Source organism: Squalius cephalus (assembly GCF_949319135.1).
Source record: "Squalius cephalus genome assembly, chromosome: 5".
NCBI lineage: Eukaryota > Metazoa > Chordata > Actinopteri > Cypriniformes > Leuciscidae > Squalius > Squalius cephalus.
In genome coordinates this window covers 45,200,189-45,212,326 of record NC_137126.1, presented here as the reverse complement: position 1 = coordinate 45,212,326, position 12,138 = coordinate 45,200,189, and the positions used below count along the sequence as shown (strand labels likewise).

Sequence of the window (12,138 nt, the reverse complement as noted above, 5' to 3'; positions counted from 1 at the left end):
TGGAACATTTGAACAGCTCTGTGCCAGTGTTGTGACGTGTCGAACGGTTCAGTGCAGGTTTGGTTTGTTTAGAGCTGACGTGATAAACCAGAAGCACGTTCAAGGTCACACACTGGGACGAGAAGGGAAACGACAACACGTCAAGCTAATACTTCAACTCTTTCTAAAGCAGTGCTTTGAGCTTAAAGGAATATTTTTTTGGTTTACACTTCATGTATCACATCGTAGGCATGTTGTCGATTACACCAGAAAATCATTTTGACTAGGCCATCAGTTTGAATAACAAACAAATACATAAAATACAGTTGTTGTTGTTGTTTTTTTTAACATAAAATTAAACCAGTTTTTAGGACGGTTATTTTGCATTGTGACACTGACATGACAATTAAGCACATTTTGCTTCCAGAAAAAAATGATCCTAATGATATATGACAAAATATATTTGAAAAATACATAGATTTAAAAAAAAAAAGAAAAAAATATAATAATAATAATAATAATAATAATAATATATATATATATTTTTTTTTTATCTATGTATTTTTCAAATATCTTTGTCACATTACAAACAAAATAATTTAAAAAGGAAATGTGCTTAATTTTCATGAAACTTTCAGAATGCACAAACACAAGAAAATAAAAGAATATATTTCACACAAAGAAAATTAAACCGTTTTAAGGACTATTATTTAGCATTGTGACCTCATTGTCATGACAATTAAGCACAATCTGCTTCCAGAAAGATTTAAATCCCATTGAAATTACCCTTTTTCTCATGACTGTAATATATATATATAAAATAGATGTACTATTTAAAAAATGAAATCAACATCAAGGCAGTACAAAAATTCTACTATGATGTTGATGTATGATGTTTCTACTATGAATTTGTCACATTACAGTTGTGAATTTGGAAAGGAAATGTGCTTCATTGTCATGAAAATTTCAGAATGCAAAAACAAACAAATAAAGAATAAAATAAAAGTATTTATTTTGCATAAAGAAAATTAAACCTGTTTTTAGAACTATTAATTAGTCAATTAAGCACATTTTGCTCCCCCGAAAAATCAATCCTATTGAAATTTCCATTATTCTCAAGTGATTTTCATTACTGTAATACAAAGCAAAAAAAGGTTTTTATATATATAAACGAAATCAGCATCAAAGCAGTACAACAAGTACTACGATAATGTGCATAAATATTGTACAAACTATTTTTAATTTTTTTTCACATCACAACCAGTAAAGGAAATGTGCTTAATTGTCACATAAAAAATATTAAATGGTCCTAAAATAGGCTTAATTGTTAATGAAAAAATAGGAAATATTTTTAGAGGCATGTTCTTGACCAGAGATTCACTAGTTTGTACAAAAACACACTTATAATGGAAATCAATGGAGCTTAACTGTTTACACACTAAAAATGATTTACTGTTGTAATCAATATTATGCCAAAGAATCGGTGCATCACACATAAGTTGTACTGAACTCAGGATATCCCTTCAAAGGTACTTGATATGATACCATGCATGATTATGTTTATCTGGTTTCATTTCCTATAGAGTCAGAGTCAAACTAAACGCAGATTACCATCAGATCAGAGACGAGACCACAGCACTGAACTGGTATAGTAAGATATGAAGAATGAGTCTGCAAACGTTTTACGCTGTTCGTCCGATCCAAATTCTTGGGTGAATCTCACTTGACTCCAAAATCAGATTTAAAAAAAAAGATGCAATTATTGTTTTGGACCATTAAGATCCTATTTTCTGATAATCAAGCACATTTCTCACAGAATTCAGCTTCATAGTAATGAGAAATGACGTGCACATGACAGCTTTCATGAGATTCACCCTGGAGGACTATTATCATTCAGAGTATGTGTGTGTATCAGTGCTCACATGCTCTTTGCTTGCGGTTTTTTTTTTGGAGGAGAATTTCCTGCAAGAGTATTTCTGAGAAGTTTGCGGATGACAAGATATCCAACAAAAGATGCGTGACGCTGAGGATCAAATGTCCGACACTACGTTTTTCCCCCCAAAACACTGACTTCTGATTGTCTGGAGGTCATAAAAAAATCCCAACACACACATACAAAAGAAAAGAAATTAATAAATAGTACAAATGTAATCAACGCTTCGTCCATTCTCTCGCTTCTGGAAGTCCTAAATTCATAGTCAAAGCATTTGCACTCAATCCAAAGCCGTCACAGAATTCTTTGTAGTGTTTAGGTGATATGTTGAAACATTGGCATGGCAGGAATATGTACACACACACACCAGTGCAGAGAACCGTTTTTCTCATCGGTGCATCCAGCGCTCTTAAAGTGTCAACAGCATTTTTTTCTTTATTAAAAACGAGTCTTTGTGATGTTTTGTTCCGGTTCACCTGTTTCACAGTCTGAAGACGTTATTTGGTAAACTGCTCAGTATTCCTGCGATCGCTTCCTTCCTCTCCTCCATCCGCAGAAGCGCGTGTCTCTGTGGCGTATGGGAGGTGGGATGATGGAGGGATGGGGAAGCTGACGGAGGTATCAAGACTCTGCGGTCTCCACCGGAACAGGTTGTGATGGTTTAGTCAACACTGCTTCAGCTTCATCATACAGCTGGAGACAGAAACATGTTTGGTTTGATTAAAACGAACCCTGGTGTGATTGCTCTGTTAGCGAACTGATCCAGAGATTGTTTGCAATCGAGCCGAGACCACCTCGTTCAGTAACATTGTGAATTATTATTTCAATTGAACTGTTTTCTATTTTAATACATTTTTAAAATGTAATTTACTCCAGTCTTCAGTGTCACATGATCCTTCAGAAATCATTCTAAAGCCCTATTCGCACGGGATTAGTATTACCCCTGGACCTCTGTAATTAAGAAATTACCCCCTGACGTCTGTGTTTTTGGTGGCTCATTCACACGGGAAAATAAATGTTTGTAATTCCCTCGAGTTTACGGACTTCACAGCGCGCGCCCACCCATTCACACTTTACTAGCTGAACGTGCTGAAACGAAGATCGCGCTGCAGTATTGCAATTCAAAAAAAAGAACTTATTTAAAACCATTTTATTAGAGAAATATATTATATATATTATAGAATATCATATTATTGTATAAAAATATATCTTCTTTTTCTTTTATTCTTTGTCCATATTTACAACAAGCCTGCCTGAAGAAGGTATTATAAATACCGAAACGTCGCGATTGTTTTTCTATTCATTTTAATGGTTTATTTCATTTTATATAATTTTTACCCTTTCACACTTTGATTTCTTAATTGAGATACTTACAGGATGGACGTCTTTAGAGGCCGTGTGAGACAAAGAAATGGTCCACGATACAGACTAAGTTACACTACCACAAAAAGCGTCCAAACTTTCCAAAAGAGCTTCCATGTTGCGCCAAAATGCTTAACTTGACGTTTCCATGACAACGGTCCGAGTTGAGCTTCCGGATCACGTCTTTACTGTAGTTTGTTTTCTCTTTTGCAGCACTTCATAGTTTTTATTGGAGAAAAACTATAATCGGATTGGAGTAGGGCATATCGAGAGATTTTATTGTTAATATAGTTTTAATACAGACGTAAAATGGACTGTTAAACGGCCCATAATGGTTATTACGTTCTTTAGGAAACGATAGGCTCACAAAAAAACAGCCCAAATCACAGACATGGGGATTCGCACGGGACTGGTATTATCAGAGGACCCCTGTGTTGGCCGAAATACGGTAGGTAATTTTCGGGGGAATTTTTACAGACATTTTTACAGACATGGCAGATTCGCACGGGATAAAAATCACAGACGACCTCTGCGATTATTACAAATTACCGGAGGTCCCTAGGTAATACTAATCCCGTGTGAATAGGGCTTAATATGATGTTTTTTCTGATCAAGAAACATTTCTTATTATTATCAATGTTGAAAAAGGTTGTGCTGCTTAATATTTTTGTGGAAATATTTAGTTTCATTATAAATGTCTTTACTATCACTTTTAAACAAATGAATGCTTCCGTGCAAAATAAAAGAGAAATATAGAGAATATAAGTAAATACAGACATATATAGAATTGTGTGTGTGTGTGTGTGTGTGTGTGTGTGCTAATTCATGATTTTAATGAAAGATTTTTTTTAAATATTGGGGTCTCTAGTATGGCTGAGAGTCTGTAAACAAATGTAAAAGCTACAAACCTTTCTGAGCACTATGAACTCTTTAGTTTAGGTGTTATAAAAAATATTGTGGTAGAGATTTCTTATAGAGAAGTTTCAGCGCTATGTCGTACCGGAATGAACTGCACATCCTGGAAGAGCTCTTGGATGAAGCGGCGCGAGGCCAGGCGGAACATGCAGTTGGCCAGCAGGAAGGAAACTTCAGAGTACAGGCAGATGTCATCGAACGCGTACGGAAACTTCTCCTTTATCCTGCAGAGGGCAGCAGACATTACACAGGGATGAAATGAGAACACACACACTCACGCTTGCACGGTATTTCTCAGAAGTTCTTACGTCAGCAATCCGGTTTCGTGTCCTTTGGTACCGACTGAAGAGCTGAGGTTGATGACGAGCCGCAGAACCTCTTTCCTCAGCAGAACTCTGCAGGCTGGACCGTCCTCGGATATCGCCTTCCCACCTACACACACACACGTTAGGTTTTCATGTTTTATGGGGACTTTCCATAGACATAATGCTTTTTATACAGTATAAACTCTATATTCTCTCCCCTTACACTAACCCTACTCCTAAACCTACCAATCATGAACAATATCAAAAACTATAAGGGGACCAATTTTTTTTTATATTGCCATTTTTGTGGGGACCTGTTGTCCCAATGACATAGGGAATACCTGACCCACACACATACACACTTTTGTTTTTCATTGTTTTTTAAACTGAACTAATGATATTTTGGTAACACTTTATAATAAGATTTAATTTGTTAACATTAGTTAATGCATAACGTTAGTTGTTATAATAACAATGAGGACAACATTTGTTACAGTATTCATTAATCTTTGCTAACTTAAGTTAATAGAAATACAGTCCTTCATTGTTTGTTCATGTTAGTTCAAAGTGCATTAACTAATGTTAAGAAATACAACTTTTGATTTTAAACATGAAAAACATCAACTGGTCTTGTGCATTGATGGGCTCTGATCTCACCCAGTATGATCTCTGCACTGGGAATGCTGCTGGCCGAACCCTGACTGACGGCCGCGTCGCTGCAGCCCGAGATCCCAGAGAACTTGGACTGGGCGACCACCTCCAGGTGATTATGGGAAGGCTGGTTGTGCCACTGAGAGAAACCATCAGACAGATCTGCAGGAACACAAGACTAAATTACACATCTTTACCCAAATCTGGAGACCGTAGGACTGACACTGGGGTTTGAACCTACAACCTTTCCAGTAACCACTTCCCATTTCTGTATTCCAATAACCTACACCACCTCTAATAACACTCTCAGGCAGAAAGCAGCAGTATCATATCATATATGAGGAAGACTGAAATGCACCTGTGCGAGAGTGTGTGTTGTTCAGGTGGCTGTGTGTGTGTGAGCCGAGGATAGTGAGAGCGCTGCAGTAGAGGCAGTTCTGCTCCGTGTGCTCCTGTAAGCCTGTAGTCTCCTCAGAGCCCAGCATGTGGTGCTGCTCCGACCGGCTGCTGTTCAACAGCTCCGTGATGCTCACCTGAGTCTTCAGAGGACCACGACACGACTCTAAGAAGCCTGCGAGCACAGGCGGAGAAAACACACAGATTAGTGTTTCACATCATATTTACTATTGTTTCATTATAATTATACTGTCATTATACAGTCATTTTGGGGTCAGTAAAATAAAATAATACTTTTATTCAACAAGGACACATTAAATTGGTCAAAAGTGACAGTAAAGACATTTATAATATTACAAAAGCTTTCTATTTCAAATTATTTTTCTGTTCATCAAAAAAATTCATAAAAAAATATAAAGCAACACAACTGTTTTCAACAGATAATAGTAAGAAATGCTGCAAATCATCATATTAGAATGATTTCTGAAGGATCATGTGACACTGAAGACTGGAGTAATGATGCTGGAAATTTAGCTTTGCATCACTGGAATAAATGACATATTAAAATATATTCTGTTTTGGATATTGATATTTGCCCGTTTCAAAGAAATGTTATTTTGCTTGCTGTTAAAGTAATGCCATATATGCTTAAATATAAAAATGTACCTAAAATACTTAGTGCAGGGTTCCCACACCTTGGTTAACTTCAAATTAAAGGACCTTTCAAGGACTTCCCAGGTCCAATACCCTCAAATTCAAGCACTTAATGTGGGGACACATATGTGGTGTTCAACAACAAACGTTGAGGTACCATCGTAGTAGTTTTGTGCGCTTGAATGTCATGGCAACGTTCAACACAAAGTACCTCACGTGGGAAACACTTAACGTAAAACGTAAATGCACGTAACTAACGTTAATCAAGCAAGCTATTATGCATTGGCCACGAAGTGTTGGCGAAATAACACATTAGCGGACCATAGGGAATAATATGGATTTTTTTCCAGAAAACGTCTTGCACAAAATAAATTCAAGCACTTTCAAGGATCTGTATCTATGTATGTTTATTTTCAAAAAACTTTCCAGGGCCTTGAAATCATTTTTTCAGATTCACAAACTTTCAAGGATTTCAAGGACCCGTGGGAACCCTGTTAGTGACATAGATGTAGGGTATAAACTGCATTTGACTTCCTTTTATTGTGGTGTAAAAAAAGAAAAGGTGTTAAACCTAAGTGCATGAATTTACTGTTTGTAACCAACATCAAAGGTCAATGACAGGCACACAGGGTGAAGAGAAAGTGTTAAAACCACAAGCAAAAGTGAAAGTAATGAAGGCTACAGTAAAGAAGGGGAGAAGCGCTAGAAGAAGACAAAAGCCGAGGCAACAGCAGAAGGTGATGGAAGAAATGGAATTGAAATTCCCCCAAAAAAGTATTAAAAGACAGAGAAGTGAAGAACCCCTCAGATGCTGCCTGCATTAAGCGTGAAGGACACCTGAGCCCTAACAAGGGGTGCTAAACAGCATCACCAATATTGCTGGTTAAAGGCTAGATTATAGAGCTTTTTAGTATGTAAATAAATTTTAGCTTATTTATTTTGCATTAACTGCATTGTAACCAATAAAATGAGTGCTCTTCAACATTAGCAATGTATTAACATTAGTTAATACACTGTGAACTAACATGAACAAACAATGAACAGCTGTATTTTCATTAACTAATGTTAACAAATGAAACCTTATTGTGTAAAGTGTTACCATAATTATTAATGATATTAGAAATCCAGAAAAATACAGATGATGCTACATACCATTAGATTCTCCAAAAAGAAATTTGGATGATTTTTCTTCAGCAGGAGGGCTTGTTCTCTTCTGGAAATATGAGGTTTCTTTAATCTAAAAATGAAATGAAATGAAATAAAATAAAAACATTTACACTCAACACAATTAAAAGACCTACAGAAACATCAAAAACTTTTACTGAGAGCAGAGAACAGTTCTTTCGTAGTCTGAAGAGTCTACTGGTATATTTTTTTAACTCATTTTGTCATTTGACAGGTGAAAATAACAAGTAATACAAAAGTCTGATCCACTCACTGCATCTTTTTCCTAAATAAGCCACACAATCAGTGTTATGTCATGTCCCATAGTGAGGGTGAAAACGTTACAAAACTGCATTTTCAAATGAATCAAAACTCACGAAAATTGAAACAAATTTGCATAAACCTCTATATACTCCACATACACATTAATAAAAGTACACAACATAAAACAAACCTGAAACATATGGTTGATGTCAAGGGGTAGCGCCAGGCCAATGTAGTCCTCACTGCAGCCATAGGTGGCGCTAGAGACCATAGAGCGCAGGGAAGAGGAGCGCTGCAGGGTGGAGTGATTGATCGGACTCAGCAAGTCCTCCTTATCCAGAGACGCAAAACTCAGAGCTTTCAAAAACCTGCGAGGAGAGTGAACACAAGCACGCGCACTGCAAAACATTAGCTCTAAAACTTCATTTAGACTTTTGCTTTTATTAAAATGGCCTACAAAAAAAACTACTTTTACAAAACAACTAAAAATAATTTCATACCTACTCCTGGACATCCACCTTACTTCAGCAAATCATTTTAATCCTAACACAAAATACCTGGATGTAATTGAGTAAACAAAAAGGCTGTATCCTAGTACACAAAATTAATAGTATGCAATACCACAATTAGTGCATACCAAATCACGATAGATAGATAGATAGATAGATAGATAGATAGATAGATAAGATAGATAAGATAGATAAGATAGATAGATAGATAGATGAAGATATTTCTTTCTGTTTAGTAGTTTGAGTGGAGTTTGTATTGGATCTGCAGGAGTAGATTGAGCATCCCGGGTCAGCACGACATCAACTAGGTTTGCTGCTTTCCTAAAGGACTGTTTGCACAAGCATCTGACCGAGTCTTAGGAGACGAGTATTAGTATCCCAGTCACTCAACTCGTCACAAAATGTGAATGAATGAGTGAAAGATGGAGAAATTATTGGGGGGGGGGGGATGACTGGAAGTGTAGTCGCATGGACAGGATGTTGCCTTGTACTCTACAGTGTTTCTATGATGGAAACTCTACGGTGGTCCGAGCTAATGAAGGGATCCTACTCTTGAGCTGCTCTACCCACCATGGCACAAGAGTTCGGGACACCCTGCGATGGGGGCTGAACGGCCCAGAATTACTTCGAGAATACCTGAGGACCAGCAAAAACACCCTGAACTTCAAATGCACTTTCACATAAACAGTATGTGTGAATGTCACAAACATGTCAAGAACCAACAAATATAAAATATCCATTTATTTTTTATAAAATATCATTTATTATACAAAATATATTTAATTACACTGTAAAATATGAATTATTAATTATATTATTATTAATAATTTATATATATTGGTTATTATTTTATGGCAAGAAAATATAGGTCATTCAGACTTTTTGGACCATCACATTATCATAACATATATTTTCTAATTTTTTTTTATTTTTTATTATTCTTTTTGCTACTTTTTAGATTCTCATTCATGTAGTTAATAAAATTATGTACATTACAGTCATGTTTTCCAACCATAAATTACCATAATTTTAATATAGTAATTCATTATCATAGGCAGTACAAAACTATTTATAAAAACTTGTAAAAATGAAAAAAGTATATAAATAATACATTTAAATAATACAATTTTATACACATACTTAAGTACATAGATATACAGAATGTATGTATGTATGTATGTATGTATGTATGTATGTATGTATGTATGTATGTATGTATGTGTGTGTATATATATATATATATATATATATATATATATATATATATATATATATATATATATATATATATATATATATGAGAGAGAGAGAGAGAGAGAGAGAAAGAGAGAGAGACTCAAAAATAATTATGTAAAGAATTTGTATAAAAAATAACTAGTAGTTAAATGAAAGCTGAAAAAGTATAAATGACTGTACCTGCGCGGTGTGAGCCGTGAGTCGAGGCTCCGTGTTTTCATGGTGATCGTGTCTGTAAACAGTACGTCTTTAGCGGGAGACGCCAGCGCTTCGCTGTGTGACAGAGACGGGTGGATCCTTTGCTGCTGCAGGCGTTTGAGCGTGGCGTAGCCCAGCGCGTCACGGGGGCTCGTGTACATGTAGCTGCAGTCCACCAGGCTCTTGATGGTGGTCACAGAGGGAGATTTCAGCGACTGAGCCCTGCGCGGCAGTGTGTGCGCCGACCCGGGAGGAACCAGCGAGGTAGAGTTGGACTTGGACAACAGGATGTGGTTATGGTTGGACTGAGGACTGAGCGAATGTTGCATTTTCACAGTTTTAGCACTGACCACCGTGTTGAGGCTTGCACAGTCTGTGTCCATGCCCATGGCAGAGGGCGTCTCTCGGGAAGGGGAGGAGCTCATGGAGCTGATGCCACTGGTTGTAGTGTCCGTGTTGAAGCTCTGACTGCGGCTCTTAAACGTGCCGCCTCCCGGCAGAACTGAGGCACCGTCGCAGGTCAAACGCTCCCTGCTGCTCCGCTCACGCTTATGCTGACCTCTGCCCTCCGAATCCGAGCTCCCCTCGGTGGCATACGGCTCTGCTAGTGCCTTTATACCCATAAACGAGGTCTCAAGGCTAACCGTGGGGCTGCGGGACACGCGACTGCCATTGTAAAAGACCTCGCTCTGCCCCGAGTGGCCTGGAGAATAGTTCGAGGGTTCGGTTACGGTCCGAATGCGCCTCATGAGCTGGAGCTCCTCGGGAGATTTTCCTGCATTGGTTGTGCCTTTAGTGTCAGTGGGGCTTCGTCCCTTCTTACTGGGGAGGGACAGGGAGTTGAGAAAGCGGTTTCTGAGATGCGAGGGGGTGAGGATGGTGAAAGGGCTTCTGTCCTTTGAGGTTTTTGTGTGCATATTAAGAGAAGAGTCCTCGTACATGTCCAAACCCTCGCTAACATCGTCAATGAAGTACAAACCTGAGAGCGACACGTGCAATATTACAATGGACATAAAACAACAGATTGCAATGACAATTTATGCATACAATTACAACAATCAGTGTTACTAAAAGGTGTTAGCTAAAAAAAATTATCAAAAACTTACTTAAAGGATGAGTTCTCCCAAAAATGCTAATTATGTCATTAATTACTCACCCTCATGCCGTTCCAAACCCGATCTTTTTGATGAAATCTGAGAGCTTTCTGTCCCTCCATTGACAGCCTGCGCAACTACCACTTTGACTCTTCGAAAGTTCATAAAAGAGATCGTAAAACTAATCTATATGAATTGAGTGGTTTAGTCCAAATTTTCAGTAGAGACTCAAGATTTAATTTAGGCTTTTATTCACATACAAACATTCATCAACTCACACATCAGTTGTGGTAAACGGAAGCTCAAGCACGTTCGCTTGACGTGCGAGAACCACTGAGGTTCATTCTTGTGTTACGCATCACGTTTGATTTCATCAAAATATTTTAATTTGTGTTCTGAAGATGAATGAAAGTCTTACGGGTTTGGAATGACACGAGGGTGAGTAAATAATGACAGATTTTTAAGAAAACATTTTGATGTTGACATGTTGACTCACTGGGTTGACTTTCGCTTTCGCTGTTGTGGCGTGAGCTGGTAGACTCGGAGTTGAGGCTAAGTGTGCTGGGCACAGAAGACAGTTCGCTGGGCAGCGGAGCATCCACTTCATCAGGGACGACGGGCCACAGCTGCCTGCGGCTGTGCCGTACAGAGTCCCATCCCGAAGCCTTCAGCACATCACTGCCCTGCCGCGTCCGGCTGATCACGCCCAGCACATACACACACGTACTGCACACACAGAGCTGTCGGTTACTTACTGGACATATGCTAACAGGTTATTAACTCTTTCCCCACCAGCTTTTCTTTTTCTTTTTTTTTTAAATAAAGTTGCTAATCAGCGCCAGCACTTTTAACCATTTTCACAAAACGTTCATGGCCTTGAGACTATTTTATTGTATGAATATCTGAACATGCAATTTATCAAAAGAAAGAACAGATCCTCTGCTTTTAAACAAAAAGAACAGTGTTATTCTAGCTTCATGCATTCTTTTTTTAATCCACATTTGAATGTGGATAAATTTCATACAATTTTCTCTTCTTTTTTTTTTTCAAATACTAAAACATGCATAAGCAATGCTTTTATCATTTGTTTCTTCTCCTTTTTTGCCTATGTTTTGATCCGGAGATGATGCACTCTTTTAGATGATGTGTCATAGCGCCCCCTACCGTCCGTATAACAGTGAAAACACGGAAAGCCGGAAAATTCATTCAATGACTGGGAAGTGTCCTCTCATAAATGATGGGAAATTTCATCAACGGAGGGGAAAGAGTTAATTGTATTTTACACTATTATTATTTCAATTAATCTCTTATTGTCCAAAGCCAAAGTGGAAACACTTCCGAAAACCAAAAAAGACATTAAGAGTGTCAAGAAAATAAGAGGGTGGTTCAGGAATTTGTAAAATATGAAAATATATTCTCCACTACCATTCACAAGTTTGGGGTCAGCAAGAGTTTTAAAATGTTTTTGTATAAAGTCT

General features: G+C 37.6%; 1 protein-coding gene across 2 annotated transcripts in view; it reads right to left on the bottom strand.

Moving 5' to 3' along the window:
• Window positions 1–448: 448 nt before the first annotated feature.
• Window positions 449–12,138, bottom strand: part of rictora (RPTOR independent companion of MTOR, complex 2 a) — a gene marked incomplete at its 5' end in the record, with an annotated part of 30,928 nt that continues 19,238 nt past the window's right edge. Inside the window, 9 exons of one of the 2 annotated variants that reach the window (XM_079872451.1) lie at window positions 449–2,605; window positions 4,275–4,413; window positions 4,498–4,621; window positions 5,152–5,307; window positions 5,504–5,716; window positions 7,348–7,432; window positions 7,814–7,991; window positions 9,549–10,545; window positions 11,157–11,386. In XM_079872451.1, coding sequence (XP_079728577.1) covers window positions 2,534–2,605; window positions 4,275–4,413; window positions 4,498–4,621; window positions 5,152–5,307; window positions 5,504–5,716; window positions 7,348–7,432; window positions 7,814–7,991; window positions 9,549–10,545; window positions 11,157–11,386 — 2,194 coding nt within the window. In that variant the 3' untranslated portion in view covers window positions 449–2,533. Of the gene's footprint in view, window positions 2,606–4,274; window positions 4,414–4,497; window positions 4,622–5,151; window positions 5,308–5,503; window positions 5,717–7,347; window positions 7,433–7,813; window positions 7,992–8,620; window positions 8,769–9,548; window positions 10,546–11,156; window positions 11,387–12,138 lie in introns of those variants that run through there. The other variant, XM_079872452.1, reaches the window with a different exon arrangement.